Here is a 25784-nt window from a genome sequence, read left to right as displayed (position 1 = left end):
ATCAGCCCCCTCTACCCTCACAGTCAGAAACACAAGTTTGAATGGGTTTTTTTTTTTAAACTATCTCTTTGGATTTTAGATGTATGCAAATTAAAAAAAAAAAATAATTGTTTGCATTCATTATTTATAAACATAATGTAGATCTTAATTCATCATTTCCTTAATGAATTAAAAAGGTACTGAAACCAAAACCAGCTTTTGACAAGTAAAGGATCTTGCAGTTTGCGATTCTCTCTAAAGGAACAGAAGGAATTGCAGGGAATTCTTTTTTTAAAAAATTTTTTAAGTTTCACAGAGTATCTGTTTCCAAGCTCAAAGCCATTTATATTCTCTTTACATGCCAAAAGCATAAACCAAAACATCTTGAAAATCTCTGACACTAACACCTCTCACATGCTATATTAAATTCTGAAGACAGTGGGCTAGAACCTTGGTGGAATTGGCACAATTTCACTTCAGCTCAGAATGAAAAAGCCTCATGTGTGAGTTTGTGCAAAAACTTCCTGAAACTATGCTAATTTTTTTCATAAGGTGTTAAAAAAATAGTATCTCATCTAAAAAATATTTTAATTTTTCAAGGTTATCTTTGAAAGTTTATCCTTGAAAAAGGGCAGCATGAAAGAAGTGGCAGGTTTGACAAAGGATGTGCTGTTAAATAAGAAAAAAATCAAACATGGCAAGAAGCAGTACAAACTGGAGCTGCAAGCATTTGTGCTTTCTGCTCTACTACCTACATTATTCAGATGTGTTAAAGAGACTGTGGCCTTCTTGGTGTCTTCAAACAATGAATTATATTAACCAAGAGTCTTGTATTCTGAATATATTAAAAAATAAGACTTTTGTCTTGTTCCTTTGATTTAGTTGTAGTGTTTTTCATGGTCAATATGTAAAAACTGTGTGATCATTATTCTCCAGGTGTATTCAATACTAAAACCTTTCCAGTTTCAATAGCCCATATTTGGTCAGGTCACCCTTCAACGAAGTAAACCAACTGTCCGATTTGCAATATGGGAACTGTTTCATTTTAAATCTGAATATCTAATATGGGCTATAATAAATGCAAGAACAATTGAAATAACATCAGTGGAGAGACATCTGGAATGAATCAGATCCTGTGTATTTTTTCTTCCTCTTCTCAGTACATTAGACATCAAGTTGAGAAGCTCAGCTTATGCTTAATTCCTACTGCCTGATGAAAAAGAATAAAGTTCAGGTCTGCACAGAGAAATACTGAAAAGAGTCAGTTCTATCACAGTGTCAACGGGGACTCCCATTATTGTGCCACTCCTGCGTTTTCACTGTTTCTAAATACAACACATCTGTTTCCCACAGGAATTACAATTGTTCAGCTCAGATTTGGTTCTGAGCAAATTTCAAAAACTCTGTTTTTCCTTAAACGTTGTTTTCAAAATAGATATTTAGAGATGGGATCAGTGACTCTTGCCATTGTTTGAATGTCATGACTCTAAAGCACAAATATACACTACATATTGTATTTGTTATTAACTGAAAAGCTGTTAAGAGGGCTGCAAGTTATTTCTATCCTTTCAATATGCTGCCCTGATTTAAGGGAAAAAACCATGCAAGCAGCATACATCCCCAGAATTTCATCAAATCAAGAAAGCACAGTTTCTATGGCAACCTAATCTTGATCTATACGTGAGTCTTCATTATCTGGTTTCTACTGAGTCTATTATCATTACTGCTGTATAGCAAATGTTGTGATCACTCTTTTTTGTTTGGCTGCAGCTGTTTGTTAGAGACAATGTAAGTTATATTTGACAGAAGCTACTAAAAATCCATTGATCTCAGTCCTTTATTTATTTAGGAGTATAAAAACAGTGCAATATTCCTGGTTTTTTTTGAAGACTGTTGAGTCTCACTATGCACTATGTTCTGTCTGACTGTTATTGAAGGAACAAGGAAAAGGATGGCAGGGAATTAAATGAGCACTTACCCGTGGCAGACACATCAGCAGGATTGCCGTCTAGAGCAGTAATTGGAGATTGCTCTCCCATCTTGACTCCAGTTTCCATCTACAAGAGGAAATGAAAAGTCATGAAATACCATTTCTAAAGCAGATCACAAGCCAAACCAGAAATAGACATTAATGAAAAAAGGGACAGGAAGGAAGACTGGGGGCAGAAAAAAACAACCCCAGGAGAAAAAGAAAGGCATGGAAGGGGTGGTGGTGAGAAGGAAGAGCATTGGAAAAAAAGAGATCAGGGCCTCATTAAAACCTTGAGTTTTGAAAATCTTAATATGTGAAGATAGCAGTCTCTCTAGGCAACCCACTTCAATATTTATATCCCTAATAAGAAAGAAAAATGGGCAAGAATTTTAAGTACAAATATAAGAAGATTTGAGGATCACCTGTTTTGACTTCGTGTTTGAGAACATTTTCTTCTTCCTTCTTCTAAGGCAATACTTTATTTAGCTTTAAAAATATGATAAACTGAAAATGTTTTTTCAAAAATTGCAATAATAGTCTTAAAATCTTCTTTCTCATGGTCAATATTTATTTCTTTACACTAATGGTGAGCTGTATGAATTAAAACAATTGCTGCTTAGTCAAAAGAAAGGGGAAAAACCCCACATCCTTCTAGGACTTTTTTTAAGCAAAAATCTCATCATCACAGAACAAGTGTTGAGATTGCACTGTACTCACACATATGTAGTAAACAGGGAATTTTAAACTCTGAAATATATAACTATTTATATCTAATTCCAAAACTTTAGAGAAACAATAAAGGAGAACTTGGTATCTAAGAACACAGTTAATGCTTGTTTAATTTGTTTTCTTACCCCAAGTCAACTAATTCCTCTCATCAGTGTGCTTTAATCTCCTGTTATACAACATGGGTTTTTCCAAAAGTTTTGATATTCCAAAGACAATATTGTGCAGGAAAATAGACAATAATTTTCTTACTAAAATGGAAACTCAATTACAATTAGGAAAAAAACAACCATTTGCTGAGTTTATTCTAACAGGAGTTATAAGTACACTCACAGCATCTGGAGGGAATGTTGAAAGCAACTTCCCATTAGGAGAGGGAAGAGGACCAAGTGCAGCCTGTTGTTCTCCATGTGCTACAGAAGATGTTAAGAGGCTGAAAGGACGCTGCCGATTCTCTGGATGACTGGGGATGTTTTTCTGCCTAATAAAAGCTATCTCCCAAAAATTTTCAAACCTAAAATTAAAATGTTAGAAATTTCAACATATTGTACACTTATATTATTCATAAGATTATGCTTCTACAAAAATTACATGTTTCCAAACACTGTGCGTGGGTTTATTTAATTATTTTCCTAAAAGGATGTTCTGTTATTCATCATTAATTACAAAGACAAATACTGTCTTTTTTTTTTTAAATATTAAAGTATCACAATTTTGCAGGCCTGAAAGGTGCATTTGAGTCTTTTCTATGAAATAATATTAAAACTGAATATTTAAAAAAATTAGTATCCCTCATATTTCCTCTAAGCACACAAAAACACATTTCACATTAATCTGATCATAAATATCATCTCTTAAACCATTTTGGAGGGTTGGCTGTCCGACAGTAACAGATACCTCATCTTTGTTCTGTTGATTATACTTTTTGCCTCTTCATAGGAGACTCCAATCATGGACTCTTTGTTGATGGACACGAGCTGATCCCCAGGCTTCAATCGTCCATCCTAAAATAACAAATATAAAACCAAACCCACAACTTTTAAATTAACTGCTAACACTACAGAAAGAACTGTATAGTCACAGCACTTGGACACATTCCCCTGGTTCTATTAGGACAAGAAATATCAAGAACAGCTCTGCATTCTGCCTGACAATCTTCCAGAAATAAGCAGATTAAACCATCAAAACAGTCATCATAAAAACTCATCAAAGAGAACAGACCTCAGAAATTGTATAAAGAAGAACTCTGGATCCAGATAAATATTTCTGTTAAAAAAAAGCCAAGGAAAGAAAAAACAGATTTTTCCAGCACCAACCCATCTGACTTTAGGAAGCTTCTTTACTAATTAATTCAGCTCTGAGCTGGATTAATTTGCATTTCAAAAGCAAATGTTCATGACAATACATGGAACTCTGCAGACACTCACTGGCCATGCTAAACTTAATGAGAAAACCAGATTGGTCTATTAGGATTCACCAGTCAAAACCATGACAGAAATAATATTGTCAACTTTGTGCTTCTGTTGAATTACTTGCCAGCTCTCTACTAGCACAAGAACATCTCACATTTCTGTCCCAGAGACTCTTAAGACAAGATTTTAAACATGTTAGGCTAGACTTCTCAGTAAGGCAGCTTTCTTTACTCACATTTTAACAGAGGCCTCAGCAATTTAACTGGAAATTCATGCAATTCACCTATGGTTATAGAGTTAGTTATGACATTTGTCTAATGTAATACACATCACATTACACAGAACATGTCTCTGCTTTTCAGCTCCTACGAAATCAATCTATGTGGAAAAAAAAATATGTACAGACAATGATACACAGGAAAAAAGTAAAATACCTTCTCAAAACCAGTGTAATTTTACCTACTTAACACCCACATACCATAATTTTAGCTGTGTTGTTTCAAACCCATGCCTATTACCTTTTTTTTTGGTCACATAGTGTTTTGGTTTTGGTTAAAGAAAAAAGCTGTATATCTTTTTTTTTGCTTTCATCCAGCATGTTCAAAGATATCCATTTCAATGGTGCCCTCATGTGGCAGAGGTTTAAAATATGCTTCCTGCTTCACCTTCCCAAACAGGATAATTAGGGTTGGGAAATTACCTCTATTATTGCTAATATTAGAGCCTACTGAAATTTGATGTCTTAGCCTCAGTCTATTGATTAGGTGTGATAGGCCTCAAATTCACAGTGAGAAAAACATTTTAGAAGCCACAACAAAACAGGAGAAAATAAAAGAGGAATGATTACCATTAATCTACTGAAATAGGTCTTTGAGAAACATTGGATTTTTATCTTCCAGCTTGGCATTTTAGGATTTAACTTAGTCTACAAAAATTCAGTAACAAATAGTTATAAACTGTTTGGGGACAAAAATCACTGTTCATGAATTGAGATCGTCCCCTCTTGCTGGGCCAGAGGCAAAAGTTGGTTATCTACACTTCCAAATAACCATAATTACTCAGGATGCCAGAGGAGACACTAGGATAAACAGTTCTGTGTACCTGAACCAGGCAATTACATTATTTATTTACTTTTTACAGTGACAAATCCCCCTGATATACATATTACATTGGTCATAAATTAAAACAGTAATCAACACCAATTCACACACTTTATCAGTCTGCACTTCCAGAATATTTTTTTCTAATTTGCCTACACAATGATTTCCAACTGCAAGGATCCATCTAAATTAAGTCTCAGGGAAATGTGATTTTTTGAATGTCCAATAAAATAAAAAAGAGGTGCCATCTGTAGCTCTGTCCCATCCTTCCTGATTTACCTTGCATTATGCAATCTCTTATAGAAGTTGGTTTTGTACCTTCTCATACACAAACTGAGGAATAAGATCCTCATTTACCTCAAATGAACTTATGAATAAATTTTCACTACCATGTAACTCTGTTACATTGCAGAGAGATAATTCTGTTAAAAGAGAAGGCAAGGAGGAACACAAAACACATTTAGTATTTAAAATATGACTGTAGATGTAACATACCAAACATGTACTAAATTAAGGCAAAAATACAGGTGTCTAAAGGGGAAGGAAGGGAAAAAAGGCCTTTACCTTATGGCAATCACCCCCAGGGATAATTTCTTGAATATATACCAAAGGCCCTTCATTTCTGTTAATTCCTCCCACAATATTCAAACCTAGGCTTGTTCCTTTGCAAACAGAGATAATCTGAAATGCACTATCACTAGAGACACAAAGAGAAAGAAAATTAGAATTACTTCACAGAACTAGATAATATAATGACTGAAGCAATAACTTATCTTTATCTTACTGGTTTTGCAAATATGTATTACAGTAACAAATAGAAATAGTGGACATTTAATCTCAATGTTCAAGTATTAACACTATTTACTACAAAATCAGCAACCTCAGGCACTTCTGACAATTACAACAAGAACTGATACCTATTTTACAAGGCTAAAAACTCCTCTCTACTATATATATATCCAAGGCTTGTGGGAGTACCTGGGTACACTTAAACCAGGAACATTAATTCATTAGGAGACACTAAAAAAATCAACCTGATGAATCTACTTCTACCACATAAACAATAAATATATAGAAAAATAACTTATTAAAATGGAAAGTCTGCAATGTCAATGGTATTATGAGCTACAAGACTAAAGTTAAAAAATAAAACCAAAGTCTAACACTTAGTGCTCAACCCAAATTTTCCTGACCAGCCAAATACAGCATTTCCTGCAGCTCACACACAAGAGGTACAGTCAGTTTTGGAGATTACTTTGGAAGCTTTGGGGATGGTGCTGGCACAGAACTATTTCTGCTGCTGGTGGTTATGTTTTCCTTCGGATGCAACTGAGGACTCTGCGACCTTGAGGATGACCCAGAAGAAAGGCTGTCTACAGATTTTGCTTCAAAAAAAGAAATAAGAAAAAAAAAATAAAACCCATATTTGGGAAAAAGCACAAAACTTCAGCTCATGTAAGTAAGTTCAGTAGGACCACTTTCATACTAGAAAACAGACAAACTAAGCAATCAGACAACCAAAGAAAAGTCTACACAGTTAAGAACTGAGAGCTGCCCAGGGCTCCAGGAATAATTTTTTAAAACATAACAAGTGATGATTTTTTTCAAATTGGGTGCAAAATACAAAATCTCAACTAACTAATTCCTCAATGCTATATAAAGGCATCTTAATTAGGCAGCACTTCCAGAAAGATTAGAATTCATGGTGCTCTAGATGAAATTTTTCTTCATATTTTGTGGCACATTTCAGCTAGAAATACCAAAAACTTTTCATATAAATCATTAATTAAATTGAAAGTAGACATCAGTATATTTATTTTAAGATTTGAGGAAACTGACACACAAATTCCTCAAGGTACATGTGTGTTTTGTCTGACTTTCAGTGACCTCCTCCAACACACCTCCCCTCAAATCAGGAATTTTAAGTACAAGTTTCTATTCCACCCAAGGCTGATTTTGTCCCCCAGGATTGCTTCAGGCTGGAAGTGATCTCTCACCAGCTAACTGATGTGTTGGAGAACTTCTTGCAGAGCTGGTGTCACTGTGAGAGCCATACTTATCCATCAGGTCATGAAATTCTTTCCTGTGCCAATAAAAATATTGTCTTTGTCAGGATTTGGTGTTAGTTTGAATGAACCCTGTGAAACCTGCACTGCTTGTGCTGAACAGTTGCTCCTCCTCAGAGAAGGAAGCTTAACCTCAACTGAAAGAGGAAGGCCCTGTCAAATGGTGAGAAAAGGCAAAAATCAATCATGTAATGCAGGATAAAGGTGGGAAAACAACAGACTGTGGATGAAATGGACTGTTAGTAAAAACACTTGATTTTTGCGTCTCTTTACCCTGAATTGCAAAACTTTAAAAACTTGTAATGCAATCAACTACAGATAACAAGACAGTGGTACTACCACGGTCCAGAACAATTTATTTATATTAGAGGGAATCAGATTATACATCTATAGCATACTCATGTTTTTAAAGAATGCCTTTAGTTCAATTACATTGAACAAGAACCCAGAAGAAACTGACAAAGATATGGCTCCTTAAAAACAAGGGGATAGAAGAAATATTTATTAACTACTGAAAATCAAAAGCAGAAGTTCCTTGCAGACACCAATCATATTGTAACAGACGGGCAATTACGTACATCTTCTATGACAGGCATTAAAGAGAAAACAAAAACATTTGATTCATCTGATATTGAATCTAGCCTAATTTAAGAAAAAAAGTTTATAATCTGAGCTCTGATTACCTCAGTGATAACTGATTTAGAAGATATAAATAATCTAGAGTGATGTAAGCCAGAAACATCACCAATTTAATATTACAGAATTAGTCAGAGAGAAAATAAATTAACTGATTGCAAGGAGAGTAATTCCCAGGTAATTCCAGTTTGCCTGCTGAAGGTTGTTCAAAACTCCTGGGTGCACTTTATTTTAAAAAAGGACAACATTTATTGTACTAATGCTGGCCCCAGGGCACACACATAAACACAGCTGAATGCAAACCAAACATACTTTAAGCCTAGAATGCAAAGTCACAAGAAATGAATTCACAGGTGGCTGGTCAGGGACTGGATGGAGTGGCAAATTCTGTCCAGGCTACTGCACTTCCCCCTTGGAGTGGTTAAAGGACTGATGGATTTTAATTATTCAAGGAGTTTACAGGAACTAGGCCAGTATGCTTTAGATAAAAGCAGATTAAGAGTGGACCTCATATATCTAGGCAGTCTGAAAAAACAAGAGATCAGAGGCTACAGAGTGATTTAAATGTATGCCAAATACAAAAAAAATAAAGGAACAGAAAGAGGAAGCTTAACTCAGACAAAAGGCTAAAGGAATTTAGGGGAAAATCCTTTATGGGGAGATTACTCTGGAAGTGGAACATCCCAGGGATGGCAAGTAACAGCAGACACTCTCACAACGGTTATCAGAAATAGTTACGTAACAGCTGTTTTCTCCCGAGATTTAAGTCAAAAGGGGATACAGACCTGGATTCTCACATTGCCAATGATTCTCTGCCAATATTGCTTTATATGCTTAACGTCCAACAGTCAAGTTAAAGCAATATTTACCATAAATGTCCTTAAAATGAATATATTTTGGACTACCTGTTGCAGTGAACAGTTTAACCTACTTATCCAAACTATTCAAAGCTCATTAGAGATTGAAAAGCAAACTTCTGGGGGGAAAACACAACTGAATCTGCCTTTTTTCAGAAGGCAAGACCAGTTTAAATCTTATAGTTTTGTAGTAGCTCTAACGGAGTCCTCATTTGTCATTATTTTAAAATGTGAGAACTATTTCAAAAACTATCACAGCTGATAATTTTTAATGGTATTAGCTGTAAACGTAACATTACAATCCTTCTCTTTAAACTGAAGCTGGCCTGAGCTTGCTACTTGAAGTGATGCAAGTGATCTCAGAATGAACTGGTATCAAATACCATCAGAAAAATGTGACATGTGGTGCAATTCTGCAATTAAAACTAATCTGAAATAAAAATACATGCAAGCCCACCCACCCACCCAGAGAAACAGAACTGGATTTTTATTAGTTTTGAGGTTAAAACAATTTTTCCTCTTACTTTGCTTCTTCATCTCTAGCAACAAGCAGAGACATGTGATTAGAGGCTGAGGCTGTTCTCAAGATGTCAACAGCCCTAGAAGAGGGGAGAAAAAGGCCAAATAAATATACCAGGATGCTGGCAAGAAGTGGGGAGTGCTAGAAGAGCAGGAAAATGGACAAATTGCTAAGGTAGTTAATTTTCACAGCCACATACAGAGAAAAGAGCTCAGCAGCAAAACTCAAAGTGAGCACTGGGGAACAGAGCAGAAGACAGACTGTGGTGCATCTGCTGACAGCAACAAACTGGGACTGACCTCTCTTTCCCTTCCCTTCTGTCCCCATCCCCCCTTGGTCCATCCTGCTGCCTTCCTGGGCCTCCTTCAGGATCAACAGTAACACAAACACACCAAAAGCTACTGCTCAGGTGTGCCTGGCTCAGGATTTCCCTCAACAATACATACGGCAATTTTTCTTTGAATTTTCAATGTCCATCTCCAGCACTAAAAGCTGCACTGATCTCTTAAAGATCCAGCTACAGAAACCATCTACAGATTTTTCTTTCCCCTTCATTGTGCCATCACATGATTGCTACCATCATTTACATTCACCAGTACTGAACCAGCAGATAGTTACAAACATATTTTAACCGCTTCTGCTATTTTCACACACATTCTGTAATCTGTGTCACTAAGAAACCAGCTGGTTCTGGTGTTATGGAAGCATATAAAATCCTTAACTTTTCCACAACAGTTTTGCTGAATTAGATCTATAGGATAAAATACCTGCCAGTTGAACTCCAAGGATCTCAGGGTAGTTGTGCTCTTTCAATCAGTCATTGATAACGTCCAAAATAATCAATATATCACATTCCAAGCTCTAATAAACATTCAGGAATCAGTACAAACATACCTTTCATTTGTTACTCCAATCAAGTTTTCTCCATTGACATCTAAAATTAGGTCCCCAGTGAGCAAACGGCCTTTAAATGAAACCAAGAGTGATTGATGAATCAACAAGAAAATGGTGAACATATCGTATTAAACCAGGTATTAAAACCAGGGCTTCTCCTTTCAATTTTATGTGACTTAATGCATTAAAAAACTTTATGACTCTTGGCACCTGATCCTAAATAAGACAGGTAATTGTGGTAAGACTAGAAACTAAAAATCAGTCTTATTAACAACAGAGTAGGCACTGAAAATAAGTGTTATGTAGCTATTTGTATTATTTACACACAGCATAAATTTGGGAGACAAGAATTTGTATTTCCCAGTTGTGGAATAAATTTTTATTTGAATTTTGCTCTTAACATTAATATAAGTTACCATGTGTAGATATATTAATGTTTTAGACATTAATAAAGTCAGCTAAAAGATTTGTTAGAACCAATTCTATTTTTTAACCTCCTGAAAATGTCAAGTTTAGGAACCTGAAGTTGATTCAGATTACTTTAAGCAATCATATTGCACAAGACGAGATGGAATCCCATCAGAAACCTAGGATGGAAATCTGTAGCTTAATTACTGCAAACTCTGAGTGTAATTTCTCCTTTGCATACTGATCTCAACCACCAGCACACCACCATTAAAAAAAACAGTAATAAAAATTACCAGAACTAATTAGAAATACTGGTTCTATACAGGAAACCTCACTCTTATACCTTATAAATTAAAAGTGATTCAGCATCTCAACACTTACTCAGCAGCACTGAAAGATTGCCAATTGCCTTCACCAGCCATATTTAGATTTGAACACATTTTCAAGACCTGAGCACATTAAAATCTTCTTCCACAAGAGGTCCATGTTTCATTTCTCTACCTTAAAGTAAGCCAAAACTTCATGGATCCTGACTAAACCATACTATTTTAAATATCCTTACCCACAAAGTGAAATAAAGACTTCTTTTGACAGCTTTTTATATGCAGTGTGTTTGTAGGAAAAAAAGTTAAAATTTCTTACTATCTACAGCAGCAACCCCTCCAGGTAGAATTCTCTTTATGAAAATCCCATAATCTTCTGCTGTTTGTGCCCGATAACCTCCAATAATTTTAACTCCTGCACAACAAACAAAAAGACAAAAGTGAAAAATTGGTTATTCCACCTACTGTGCTAAATGTATTTGCAGCCAAATTCATAAAAGCCAAATAAACTTTCCTGATGCCAGTGTGAGCTGGCAAAGCTCACCAGGTGTTTTTAGGTTTGATTTACTTTGAATAACAGAATGTGCAGTCTTAGTTACCTAATCCATTCTGGCAATCAGAGAAAGAGATGCGATGAACAGCTCGATTAATTCCATGAGGGCCCATAATGGTCCTAAGGAACAAAATAAAAGTCATTAAATTACAGAAATGTAGGTAGAGCTATGTTAATAGAAAAGAAATTTCAGTGACTGTGTTTTCAACTCAAATACAAATCCAAACCCGTTTTCTCCACTGACAACTTCAAATTGTTTGATATCTCTGAGCCACCATCTCCCCAGCCAAAAATCAATCTACTCATCACAAATACCAGATGGAAAGGTATAATAAATATACAGAGTTCACTTCCTTTTCCTCCAAAGCATTTCAGGCTAAACAGTGAATCCCATTTTGAATAATAGAAGGATTGTGATTATATATAAACAAAATTCCGCAAGCTGGTCCACCTTAACATTTAGGCAATAAAAACATACCATAAAATCAGTCTTCATCAGGTCATGAATATTTGAACGAAAGTACGGCTAAGCCAGTGCATAAAATTATTTCCTAAGATACCTAAAATATAATTTTGTGGCTATTTATGAACATAATCTTTTCCCAAGTCTCCTAATTTCTTCACTCAACATTGATTTCTTTCTTTGTTGTAAAAAAGACTTCTTTCCAAAATCTTTTGCCTGATCCTGGCATAGGGCAGACAATAGGGAATACAGTATCATACAGTCACCCCAGGACACCACCCCAAGGAAAAACACCAGGATGGCACTTGGAATTGTCTAAAGGCAGAGGAATATTTTCAGGACAGTTGATCATGCTATAGAATTAAAAAAGAATACAAATAAAATTAGAGTTTTGAAATTTACAGTTCCATCAGACTCATGACCAGCACACTGCTCTGACAACGTAGAGTGTTAAGAATGACAATATATCCAGATTATCCTTTACCAGGTTTTATTTTCATTTAGAGGAATTATGGGTTAAAAAAATGTAAGTTGTATCATAGCTCTTTTGTCCTTTCACTGCATCATTTTTGGAGACGACTCAGCAGATCTCTTCTAGAAAAGAGCAGAAGCACCACCGAGGTTTTTCTGCTTTGACCTACATATTGTTCTACATTAGAGAGAGTTGTATTTTCTAGAGGGTGCTAGTGAAATGGAACAACGAGAATTCATTAGCAGGGTGGGAAAGAAGATCAAAGTGGAGGACACAGTGACCCAAATCCTTCTACACAACCTAATCCAGCACACAGCCTGAACTCCATACCTGGAACTGGGTACATCTGCAAAAGCCAGAGTACATCATTAAAAAGTGCTGTGCCAGAGGAAGAGAGAAATCCAGAAGGTCCATATGTTGTTAAAATTCTACCACCAGCCAAGAGATCCAGATTCTAAAGAACATCTGCAGTTCTTTTGGTTTTGTAGAAGAAAACTGGATGAGGTTTTTTTGTATCATGGGATAAGCACTAGCTTTGAAAAGCAACGATTCCCCAAAACCTCCTATTTCCAAATAATTGCAAAATTGGCCTTTGCTTTAGGAAAGGCTGGCTACAAGAACAGACCTAGTAATTCTGATAATTCTAATAACCTTTAGAAGCAAAAAGTAAACCCATGCTTCAAGCACTGTATAATTTTTAGTATTTCTTGAAGTATTTGTTTCATAGGCTAAAAAGAAATAACAAGACCCGGTGCATTGGATCTGTATTTGACAGGACTGCACATGACCTCACCATGATATGTCAGAGCACAAGGCATCCTTTGTAAGGCTAACAGTGAACCAAACTGCTTTTACTTAACCACAGCCTGAAAGGAAGAACAAATCCCCAAGTCTGATATTTGCTTTTGACTACCCTCTGGACAACCTCCTCCTCCATGACAAGAACAGAGTATTTTGCATTACTACTCAGTACTGTCACTGCAATTATCCCATGAATTTGTCTTGAGGTGGAAGGACAGCATACTACACATGTTTTGTCCTGACTTGTATTCATCTTTGAAATCTTAAACAAGGTACACTGATCTTTAAAATAGGCAATTATTCTATTTTTTCCTTTCTTCCCTTTTGCTACTACTGCTGTTGGTCTTGCTCTGCCATCCCCTCTCAGCATTTTTCACATGGCAGTTTTTCTGTTAAAATTAAAAAGCAAGAACAAAAGTTACTTCAAACTCATACAAACCAACACAGAGGTTTACTTTGGTGAAGTCTGAAAAGATCAAATCTCAAGACTTTAAGTCTGAAGTTTAGAGCTCACCAGAAACTGCAGAACCTCTTTATATACTACCATATAAAACAATCATGAAATATGATCAAATCTAAGTACAGGCCAGTTAATAGGAAAGGATCTACATTTTCAAAAGTAACAGGCACTACTTTCAAAAGAGAGATCCTAACGAACATAAAATGGATTCTGACAAAGAGGATACAGAGAATATACAACTAATAATGCACAATGGAGAGGAATAAGGTATCTCTGAAACACTGGAATTGTGATGCTGCCACCTACAATTAGAAAGAACTGACACTTTGGACAGACAACTTCTACAAGGTACTCGGGTCTCTTTATGCTCTAAAGACTAAATCCCTCCAGTACGTGCAGTTAAAATTACTTTATCCCATAAAAGCAAAGACAAAGATTTTCAAATGCTCCAAATTTGTTTAGCATATCACATCTAGTTGACTTTCAGTGTTGGGGGTCTTCTTCCCCCATATAACTTAGATCTTCAAGTCAAGCTACTTGCCATAGTTATAAAATAAACAAAGCTTTAACAATTTCACTGTAAAATGACTTGGATTCAGCACCCATCCATCCAACATTTATTTTATGTCATCATTATTTAATATTCCTGAAATGCTAGAATACTTCTCCAGAGCATTCGAAAAATGCTGAACAGTATAAATAAGGAAATAGGCTCCTAAACCAGCTGGCAATAGTAACAAAAAATAATTCAACTCCTCATAGAAAAAGATGCAAATTAAATAACCATGTTATTGATGACATGATGTTGCAACTCATTTTTTGAGGTCAGGCAAAAGTATTTGTAAGCAAGGTTTTAGCACATAGAGAAGATGTGCGGCAAGAGATGAAATAAACAAGCAAAACTCACCAAAATGTACACTATAACTGTCTTACATTAAAAAATACTAAACTCAATACTCCAGCTGAAGTCCTGGAATGCTAACAGGCTAAATGTGCAACATTTTGTGTAGATGCTCTAGTAAGGGCAATTAAAATGAACCTGCTTCTATTACTTTTTAGCAGCATACACAAGGAAGTTCAACAACTTTGGGTTTTATTTCTTCTAGTACTTATCAGAACATACAGCTCCAGATAGTCTTCTGATCTCTATTCCTGAGAAATTATTAGTCATTTATGTGCAGAAATAAAACATTTACCTATTTTTATCAATGGAAGAATAATACACTTTGCTCACAAAACACATATTACTGACACAGAAAAATCTAAATTATAAACTCTGGCTGTTCATGAAAAGAAGCTGAAAATGCCCACAGCTTTTAAATTATCTGTCATGTACTTTGCCCAATTACAGACTAGAGCAATACCCTCGGAACTGAATGGTTCAGCATACCAGTATAAGAGAGAGAGACCATCAAAACGCTCTGGTTCATCTTCAGCCCCTGGAGAAAGCAAGGACATCCTTCAGCACGCCAGGAAAAACAAGGACAATGCAACCAAAACACACTGGAGGTTTCCAGTTCAGCCGGATAAAGGTTATGAGCAGGATGATTTCTGCTACCAGCTAAAAAACCCAAACACAGCTCCAGCTGAGCGTCTCTGCCTACTTAATCTTCTCTGAAAGCCTCTGCGTCACATGCACTAATTCACCTAGGGAGGTAATGCTTACTTTTTCTCTCTTTGAAATGGCCATTTAGAGCAACTTTTAAGACTGATAAATGCAAAGGAGAAAATTTACTACACTGTGATTAAGCAGTCTAGATCCCAGCAGCCAAAGGCAAATGAGATGATTAAAAGAAACTGATTTCCTCCTGCTCTTCCAAAAATTTATTTACATGCTCCCTGCAAACAAGGTCAAAAGCAGTAATTCATGACCTTTCTAAAGCAATCTTCCTAGCAGACTGGATTATGCACAGCCACACAAAAGGGAAAGCCAACAAAGCAGACTGAAAGTATTAATGAAATGAATGCCATTATGCTATTACTTTTCATTCTCAATCATGGTATTGGCCTGTGCCATGATCTAACTTGGTTTGTAGACTTTCGATAAACAGCAGCCAAAAGTCAACAGAGAACTTGGGTTATATATTTTCCCTAGAAATGGAAGCTGATGTGCTTTTCTGTGAAAGGAAATAAAACTGCCAAATTTATGTCATTACACTGAGAATAAGACAGAGTCAAATATATCACCCCTGTTCCCAGAGGGCAGACCTTGCTGACAAGAGGCTTGGTCTTGCAGAGAGATGCACATTTTCAGAAATTGTGAACACCTGACACCATTTTGGTTAATGACCATTTTCTTCCAGGCTTGCCTCAGAAGAAGCACCCCTACTACTCCCCCTCTCTCTAAAAGATGGTAAGACTGCAGCTTGAAATTAAACTCAACTACCCTGCATTCACTAAGGGCTTTAAGTAGACAGGTGAATCCTCTCTAGCCAAGAGCAACCCTGGGATCAGACGGCATCTGTCAGGTCTGGAGCCATGCAGCAGGAGGGCTCTGCTATGCCAGGAATGCAAATGCTTATCTCAGGCACCTTTTTTTTTTAAAGCTGCAGTGACTGTGGTTTCATTAGCAGATAATCCTTCTGGGGAAAGGATCCCTTTGCCGAGAGACAACGTGCTGAACAGTGTTCAAATAGAGAGAGGTCAGTCCTGAGAGCCTGCAATGCACACACAGAAGGGGCAGAGTGACACCACAGATTAAGGAGCAGATCAGAGATGGAAATGGGAACATAAAGCAGCCTTCCCAGTTTCCAAAATGTGAAAAGCCCCACTGGAACAGTGATCACATCCATACAGAGATGAAAATTTGCCCCTTCATAGCCTTTTCTCAATCAGTTCACTCTGCTGGTGCTACTGGAACTACACAAAAGCCATTGGTATTTTAAGCCTCGTATCAATTAGATTGGCTCTAGGCAAGGTTACAGAAGATAAAATACCAACAGTTCTTCTCCAACAAAACTACCTCTTATCTTAACAACAGTGGAGTTCAATTTATGGTATCAGTATCAGGAGCATTTGTCAAAATACATCACTCAGACCAACCAATGTCACATTTTCTGCTACAGAAACCCCTCAATTAACACATGGCTCAAGGCTCTGCATTTTCCTTGTTAAAAAGCAGAAAGTTATTTTTATTAAACCAGACACGACAAACTTCTGAACAACTTAAGCAGATATAAAGTAGTATTAAACTTACTGCTCCCATTTTATTAGAGTTATTACCAGTAATACATCACTTGCTCCTCCATCCCTTCTTCAGAGTAAACTGTGCTTTGTTCAGCTTCCTGAACTCACCCCCGAGGCTTCTATCCCTCTTTACCTTCAAATTCTGTTGCTGTCCTGCTTTTAATGAACAACAGCATCATTTCTTCTCTTGCAATTCCTTTGCCTTTCAAGAACATGCTCAGAAGAACACAAGTTACTTTTTACTTACAGAAAGGTCTAGGAAAATTGTAACTCAAAACTCCATGAAATTTAGTATAAATGAGTAAAACTAAATTTTCAAGAGTTACCATTTGTTATTAAGTACTATTCCTTTCCAAACAGCTGGAAAACTATTCCATTCTGGCAACATTTGTAATTACAACCTGCCTTTCCCATGGGACGTTTTGCAATGCTTTAGCAACTGAGATGGATTACAGGGTAATTTAGAAGATGACAAAAAGATCTGCAAAATCTTTGGACGTTTGATTCACAGGATCTTTTTTGTTATAAATAAACCAAAGGCCTTTTACAAAAATCCTATACAAATCCATATGCAACTGTAGCCTTTCAGGTTCACTAACCCTAAATTCAGATTTTAAGGACTACAGGCAAAGGAATGCTGTATCAAATATCATGGATGAGCACTCAATATGATCCATCCAAACCCACTCATTATTCAAAATACATTTTGCTGATTAGGTTATAAAGATTAAAAGAAAACATATGTCATTATATGGCAATTGTTAAGCCTGAAAAAAGCTTGGGCAACATTGTAATAGTGGAGAAGCAGGAATGGTTAGAGGCTAACCCTGTGCAGAAAAGGAAAGTATGATTCAAAGTTTAGGTAAACCTCAGTTAAAATATAACCAAGTCCATTCTTGGAAGCATCGAGACCATCTCCCATAAAAAATAAAAGTACAGAAAATTACAGTCTGCCATCAGCATGTAGCTGAAGTGCAGTTATAGGTGCCTTTCCTGTTCATCTCTTATGTGAAAAACTGCCTTTGGAATACAGTGAGCTAGGAACTACTCATGTAAACTACTCATCTTTCACATGACTCTAGCAAGCCACAGCTGTCTTAAAGATGTATCTTTGTGATCCTGTACCCCGAATTTCCATCAGCCAAGCAGAGTGTTGCCTTCTTCAGGTCCCAGAAAAGCAAGTTAGTTTTTTTTAAATGTTATGTGGTTTTGTTTTTCAAAATAATCAAGTTATTTATGAGGTGGCATAATTCTAAATCTATGCTAAATTGTTTTACAATTTTTCTGAATACTCTTTGCTGGATTCTATTGCACAAGTACAACAAACATGATCAGTCCAGCAAGAGGTTTTAGTTCTGGTTTTGATGACAGCATTGGCGTGGTTATTTGGCAGTTTGGGAACGGTCTGGAGTTACAGTTTTCAATCATGACTGAATCCATTTGATTTGACATTCAGAATCTGATCCAACTCTTAAGTGGATAACATTATGTTTTATAGAATCAATACAATTATTATTTTATATCCCATGATATTGGTAAAAATATGATGGTTCCTAAGCACTACGTATTAAATATTAAAGGTATAGAGACAGAGTATTCTGAAAAATTAACGCACTGTGACACAAAACCTCCATACCATATCTTGTGCTACTGCAGGTACCGCAGACGTACAAGGAAGTGATCTACTATATACAAGTATGTTTTCATACTTCAGAAGCATTAAATTAAGAAATCTCTATGCAGGGTTTTATCTCTACAAAACTAGTCCCAACCAAGTGCTGATTAACTTAATGAAAAGCTTAAGGGACATTTCCTCCCTTAATGTGTAAATTCACTGGTGTTGGTGTCAGCTCTTCTACGATGTTACTGCAGCCTGCTTTAATATGAAAGTTATTTTTCTTTAAGACTTCATCAAAGCAAGGTCCTACCAATGAAACTGCAAGAATTTTCACATTGTAATCCAGTAATTGTATTTCTGCATCTAGGCAAAAAAGAGTACTTACTCCTTCTCTGTATTTGTGAGGGGATCTGTACTGGACATCTTCTTAGAAGCTTATTTAAGTAAAAGTTCAAAATGAAGAGTTCTGACACATGAAGAACAGGCTCCTACCCAGGATCAAAACTGCAGAAAACAAAAAAGGAGAAACAACTTTCTGAAATTTACATGGCCATTTTAATTTTCAGACACTGAAAACAATCTTATTACTGACTAGTTGAAATCAAACTGGAAAAAGACAACTGCCATTACAAAACGGATACAATTCATTGCTGAAAACAGTTAACGACTTGGACTTTGCTGCAGGTAGTATCAAAACATTTCACATCCTAATTTCTTCTTAACTTATAAGGCAGAAATTAGGGTAAACCTGAATCCCTTGTGATTAAAATCTTCTAAAAAAGGAAAGAACCGATTACAATTCTAAGATGAAGTAATGTAACTGCTGAAGGCAAAGACAATCTCTTTTTTTTTTTTTTTTCATTGAAAGTTACTTGGAAAGGGAATGTTACTTGCAACATGATAAGGTGTTCTGTGTGTCTTGTTTTCTCATGTTTTTTTAATTTACTATCTGGTATTTACTGTCTCTGAACGTCTCACATGAAGTATGTAGAACAGGCCAAAACACACAAAATGGGCTTACACACCACTAATGTAGCAAAACCCCCAGAAATTCACGTTGTATTTTTATTAGTACATACAACAGGTTGACAAGAAATACAACCCTGGATGTACTGAACTACAATCATTTCAAAAACTGCAACAAAAGCATTAATGGAAAAAATACCTGTTTATATCAGTAGCAGCAAATCCTCCTGACCTTGTGAGGTACACTGCTGAACCCTTACATGCCACAACCCAGAACAGGAATTATTTCCAAGACAAGAGGGACAAGGAACTCTCCCAACACACAGGCAAAGACAGCACAGGTCCTCCTGGCACCAGTGTCACACCACAAAACGTGGCCAAGATACAGCAGAATGCCCAGGTGGTCAGCCTCCACAAAACCACACTAATTCCTGCATGTCCATATTATCTTGTGTGAAAAAGATGTTAAATGCACTTTGGAATACCACAAATGCTCCTACAGCAAACGTTTTCAGGTTTTGCTCGCTAAAGGATCAAAAAACCAGGCATCTAAACACAGTGGAAATACCACAGTATGGCTACACTGCAACCTTTACCATTTTCTTATTCAACATGGAAAATGAAGCAGTAGCAGGAGCTGCCAGTCCTTGTATGATTCACGTTACTGGAACAACCACAGGAGAAGAGAAGCGCAGCTTTAAAGCAGTAAATTCAAGTATTGCTACAGCAAAGTTTGTTACAAGGCATGGCACCAGCCATATGAAAAACTATTGTTTGTGAATTTGCCTGACTTTGCCCATCCTGAGGTTGCTGCTGTTTACAAACAGCGCTCGCTCCCTTTGCAGCGTGTCAGTATCTGTGCCTGGACAACAAATCCCTATAAATGAATTAACGTGAAACAAAGCACCAGTGGGGAAAAGGAACAAACAAACAACCGGTGTCAAGCGTGCACAAAAGGGCAAAACCTGCAGGGCCCCGGAGGGACCACTCGGAGCGGCCCCGCGCTCAGCGCCCGTCCTGGGGCCGGCAGCACAGAACCTGAGGGATAACCAGGTACCTGCGGGACCAAGGTCATCCCTCAGTACCCTCGTACCACGTACGTCCAGTGCGGTGTCCCTGCGGGACAACCACCCCTCCGGTGACCCCGCTCCTTGCCGGCCTTTCAGTGCCGCTGCCGTCCAGCACAGCCCGCTCAGTGCGGTACCGGGGGCGCGAACCCCGCCGGCCGGGGGCTGTTCCAGTTACCTCGTACACAACCTGCGCCCGGGCCGTCCCGCCGGCGAGCGAGGAGGGAGCACCCACAGGCGGCTCCGGCAGAACCCCCGCGCTCAGCGCGCTCTGAGGGGCCGCGGCGGGCGGGGATACGATGGCGGCTCGACCCGCCCTCTCCCGCTACCTTCCCGCCTCCACTCCCGCCCTGTTCCCACCTCTGTCCCGCCCCATTCCCCGCCCCGTTCCTTGGCTACCTGTCCCGAGAGCCCCCGCGCTGCGGCCATGGCGTTGTGCGCCCGGAGTTGGGCGGGGTGCGGCCGGGGGCTGCGGCTCGGGGCCTTGCCCCGGCCCGGGCTCTGCGGGACCCGCGGCGTGCGCAGCTCCAACCCTTTCACCCGGCAGCAGGAGGAGGAGTGGCGGCGCCGGAACCGCTCAGCCGTGGGCTACATCGCGGCGGCGGCCGTGGGCATGGTGGGGTTGTCGTACGCGGCCGTGCCGCTCTACCGCCTCTACTGCCAGGTACGGGGGGCCCGCGGCCGGCGCCGGTTCCGCGGGCGCGGGGCCCTCACTGCGCTTCCCTGACAGGCCACAGGGCTCGGCGGGACGGCGGGCGCGGGGCGCGGCGCGGAGCGGATCGAGCGCATGGAGCCCGTGCGAGACCGGGTCATCAGGGTCACGTTCAACGCTGACACGCACGCCAGCATGCAGTGGAACTTCAAACCGCAGCAGAGCGAGATCTACGTGAGTCACCGCCTTCCCCCCGCGCAGAGCCGCGCTCAAGGTTGGAAGAGGCCTTTAAGATCATCCAGGGCACCCGGCACTGTAACCCCTAAACCACATCACCCAGCGCCAGGTCCAGACGCCTCTGAACAACTCCAGGGATGGTGACTCCACCACCTCCCATGGCAGCTCCTTCCAATGCCTGACCACACAAACAGTGAAAAATTTTTCTAATATCTAATCTGAGTCTCCCCTATCTCATCTCAAGGCCATTTCCTCTGGTCGTCTCAGTGCAGGCATGGCAGAAAAGCCCCATCCCCACCTCACTACACGCTCCTGTCAGTAGTTCTAGAGAGCATCATGTTCCCCTTGTGCCTCCTTTTCTTGAGACTGAACAGCCCCAGCTCCCTCAGCTGTTCTTTGCAAGACGTTTTCTAGACCTTTCACCAGCTTTGTTGCCCTTTGCTGGCCATGCTCCAGCACCTCAATGTCCTTTTTACAGGACATTGTAGTTGCCCCTCTGCCACCCCATGAAGCTATCAAAAAAGCTACTGAAACTGTATTTACATACACACTTCCTGGTATATACACCACATGTACATGGTATATACACTGCAAAATTTTATATATATATACTTAAAAATATATAGTATAACAGTATATCTAAACCTGTAGTGTTTCTCCTCTTGCCCCTACCCTTATAGAAACGGTATTGTTAATTTAAAAAATCACAAATATTTAACTTTTCTGTTTGAAATTAGTTCTCAAAATAAGGAGTCATGCTTCTTAATAGATTCTGAGTCCAGTACTGAAAGAATAACCTCAGAAATTAAATGCACACCATATATAAATCTGCTTATTAAAAAAGCTCTGTGTGCTGCTGAACTGCTGAGAATAATAGAAGACTCAGGCAAAATGGGTAAGATTAAAAATACATAGAACAGTATTGAAGCTTTTAATTTTGAATGAGTGAATTGCATGTAATCAAAAATATTTGTGAAATAACCAATTCGAAACAGCAAAAGAGAAAATTAATTCTAGATAAAGTCTAAAGAACTTGGTTTGAGGGGTAGAGGGCTGCAGTGGGTTTAAAAAAAAAATTAAAATCACTGTACAATTATGTTACACAGGTGGTACCAGGAGAGACTGCACTGGCATTTTATAAAGCAAAAAACCCTACTGACAAACCAGTAATTGGAATCTCCACCTACAACGTTGTTCCCTTTGAAGCAGGACAGTATTTCAATAAAATACAGGTAAGTGTGAACAAACCAAAGATTGCATTTTCCTATACACAAACGAAAACAGTTACCTATAAATTAACTCTTTTGTTTTAATCCTGGACACCATTCTTCGTATGTCAACATTTTAAGAAAATACCTTGATTTTTTTCAAATGATAAAGTGCATCAATTCATTCTTAGCCTTAGTCTTACACCAAGCTGCTCATCCCATCAGAGTGGCTCCAAAATCTGTTATTTAGTACCACTGTGAGGGCAGGAACAATGTGAGCTGGCCTGGCCCCTTGACACCTTTACACAGTTCATTAAGCTGATTTATTTTTTTCCTGTATCACCATCGTAACAGAATTGCTGTCTTGTTGCTCATCATATTGATCCTTCCCAGGATTTTAGGGGTGTCCAGGGACTGAGAGTTTATTTTTAACCATGAAGATTTCTTTCATGTTGGCAGAGATATACTTTATCATCACTATTGTTGTCTAATTGTGGATTCCCTGCCCCCCCAGTGTTTTTGTTTTGAAGAACAGAGGCTAAATCCTCAGGAGGAAGTGGACATGCCTGTCTTTTTCTACATTGACCCAGAGTTTGCAGAGGACCCTAAAATGGCTAAAGTTGATTTGATCACCCTCTCTTACACCTTCTTTGAAGCAAAGGAAGGACAGAAGTTGCCACTTCCTGGATATCAGTAATGGGCCTTCTCTACGAAATGTGACTTCTGCTACATCTGAGTGCAAGTTTTGAGGCCATTTTTCCTCAGAAGAAAAAACTCAGGAGTACTGTGCAGTATGAAATTATATTATTAAACCACCATGGGCACATGCTGTTATGAAAGCATATGTATATATACATTTTTTTGAAACCAACTTAATGTATCCCTATTTTTTAGGGACAGTATTTCTTCATCAGACAGTGGACGGGAACACACTGTTCCTGAAACAGAGAGGTTTTTCTCAGGCCATCTCTTTGTAAGATGTTATCTGAATACTGCAAGGCAAATTTTTAAACCAATGTGTAAATTAAGATTTTCATTTAAATACAGAGGAAAAAAATCAGTTGATTAAGCATCTAAAATTCCATTGCTGGCTCCAGAAAATAACTTGCATGTTAAGTTACTTTGGATAAAGGTAAACCCAGATAATAAATTAAGGTAATTCCATAACTAAACAAAGTTGGACTGTATTTCTGTGTAAGCCTCCCTGGCACAGGAGGATATTATGATCAGAAGGTGATGCACCCTCTCATGTTATTACTGAATCAGTAGTTAATTTGGTAAGAGCAGACTGCTCTAAAACTGTCATCATGAGAACAGTAATTTAAGTGTAAGCACATCAGATCTGTGGGATGGTTTCCATTTGGAAACACCATCTTATTTCCTTGTTGTGTCCCACTCATGTGAAGTATCTGTGCTGCTAATGAGTGCTCTTTGCCTCTGCAGAGGGCTGTACTCTGGGCACCTCCACAAGACACAAGCTGGGCTTGTGTCTGACATGCTTTGAGGGGATGGCAGTGCATAAACAGCTGCTGTGAACTGCAGCTAAATGAACAACCATAGGCGTCTCCTCAAAAACCAAAATCAGCCTTTTCAGAGGCTGAGTTGGCCAAAGCCTGCCCAGCAGTGCAGCAGCTCTACAGGTGGACTCTGTTTACCATCAGAACACGTAAGCCTCTATTTATGTAACTTTTGGTCATTATCTGTGGGGGTAGGTCTAATAACACTTTATCACTGCCTTGCAAACCAGGAGCGAGTTGCAGAGCAAGTTGAAGTAACCTCACTTTCAGACAGAAATTAATCTCAGCCAGTATCTCTTCTGCTGGGCCAGGTCTTTGTACCCCTTCCAGCAGAGAAGATCTAATAAAGTAAGGCTAGTGTTGGTGAGCTTGGACTCTGAAAAGGCAATGAGTATTTCAGAAATAACTTCCAGTTACTTCAGTCTCAATTACATTTGCATACAGTAGTTTAAAAAATGCTTTTTTGAAAAGAAATGGATGCTACCTTTACAATGCATTATTGTACCAGTTACTTATGTTGGTTGAACAGATTCTGGATGACATACAGGTCTTTACTGTATATTAAAGATTGAAAACTTGTCGTCATTTCGTCTCTATAATGCATTTTATCCAGCAGAACAAGTGAAGCCCACACAGATGAAATACATCTGTATGAAGATTGTTACACTGGGGAAACTGCAACATGTGTATCAAACAACGAGGCCAGCAGAAAAGAATATGTATGGCCTAATTCTTGATGGATGTTTCAGAGATGTGTATTTCTCCAGCCACATGGCTGAGGATCTGCCGGGAAACTCTCACAGTCACAGGACCCGAGGGTCCTTGCCCACACAGGGGAACACAAAACAACCAATGGGGAACAAGGCTGACCAGGGGGAGGGCCACAACAGAAGACAGCAGCAAGCTTCGTAATTCCAGTATGCTTCAGGAAAAAAAAAAAGTAATATCAAGACTAATATTTGAATCCAGAGTAGGGGAAAAAAAAAACTTCTTACCTCAGTTGCCTTTAGTCCATTGTCCTTCTAAAAGCTGAACTGATTATGGGAGTTCTCCACCCATTGCTTTATTCTGGCCACATTCTTCAGAAGAAAAGGAGTATCCCCCTGGCAAGTGGCAATTCCATAAAAATGTGGTTTCTCCCCCCGAGTTTTGAACGCCCAAATTTGCACAGATGCTGAGCACATTCCCTCTGTTAACACAGGCTCTAACCTTGGTAATTAGCCAATTCCCCTCCATCTATCTGTGCTGCTTTAAACACAGGTTTCTTCAGCAATCACCCATTATGGATTACACTGGAACAGCCAGTTGGATTTGTTACCCTTCACGGTGGGGGTTCTGTCTATACAACTAAGCTGTAGGGGAAAAATTAAAAAAACAATCCACCTCAAATCCTGTTTTCAGATGTCTTCTCAGGCTGCAGTCCAGACCACTGCAAATACGCAAGAAAAATTAGAGTAAAGCAACTCACCTTTTCACCTCAGCTTACAAAACCCCCAACTTTGTCAAGGTTGTGTTTTGAATAGAAGCAAGGGGTTCTAATGGTCCTGCAGCAAACTGCACACAGACTCACACTAAAATACTTCCAAAGCTACCTACATTTATGTTTCAAGGAATACACAAATAGAGAAAAAGTTGGAAGCGATGAGAGTTTACATCTTAGCATTTGCTTTTATTTGGGATTTTATGCTACA

The 25784-nt window shown here is 38.5% G+C and overlaps 2 protein-coding genes across 2 annotated transcripts in view; one reads left to right on the top strand and one right to left on the bottom strand.

Annotated features, from left to right (window-relative positions):
• Positions 1–20895, bottom strand: part of STXBP4 (syntaxin binding protein 4) — a 66137-nt gene extending 45242 nt beyond the window's left edge. The window contains exons 1-12 of the mRNA XM_082293961.1: positions 20879–20895; positions 18832–18950; positions 11493–11566; positions 11213–11308; positions 10163–10232; positions 9273–9347; positions 7187–7272; positions 6445–6574; positions 5754–5886; positions 3575–3681; positions 3011–3191; positions 1958–2036 (exon numbers count right to left, since the gene is read on the bottom strand). Coding sequence (XP_082150087.1) covers positions 1958–2036; positions 3011–3191; positions 3575–3681; positions 5754–5886; positions 6445–6574; positions 7187–7272; positions 9273–9347; positions 10163–10232; positions 11213–11308; positions 11493–11566; positions 18832–18869 — 1069 coding nt within the window. The 5' untranslated portion in view covers positions 18870–18950; positions 20879–20895. The remainder of the gene's footprint in view (positions 1–1957; positions 2037–3010; positions 3192–3574; positions 3682–5753; positions 5887–6444; positions 6575–7186; positions 7273–9272; positions 9348–10162; positions 10233–11212; positions 11309–11492; positions 11567–18831; positions 18951–20878) is intronic.
• On the top strand, positions 20894–24635 carry COX11 (cytochrome c oxidase copper chaperone COX11). Its single transcript, XM_082293962.1, has 4 exons — positions 20894–21143; positions 21210–21365; positions 22475–22600; positions 23091–24635. The coding sequence occupies exons 1-4, from the start codon at positions 20907–20909 to the stop codon at positions 23271–23273; spliced, it is 702 nt and encodes a 233-aa protein (XP_082150088.1). The 5' UTR covers positions 20894–20906; the 3' UTR covers positions 23274–24635.
• The last annotated feature ends 1149 nt before the right edge of the window (positions 24636–25784 follow it).

Source organism: Coloeus monedula (genome assembly GCF_965178545.1).
Source record: "Coloeus monedula genome assembly, chromosome: 19".
Taxonomy (NCBI): domain Eukaryota; kingdom Metazoa; phylum Chordata; class Aves; order Passeriformes; family Corvidae; genus Coloeus; species Coloeus monedula.
The sequence above is the reverse complement of the archived record's forward strand: the minus strand, read 5'-3'. Positions and strand labels throughout refer to the sequence as shown.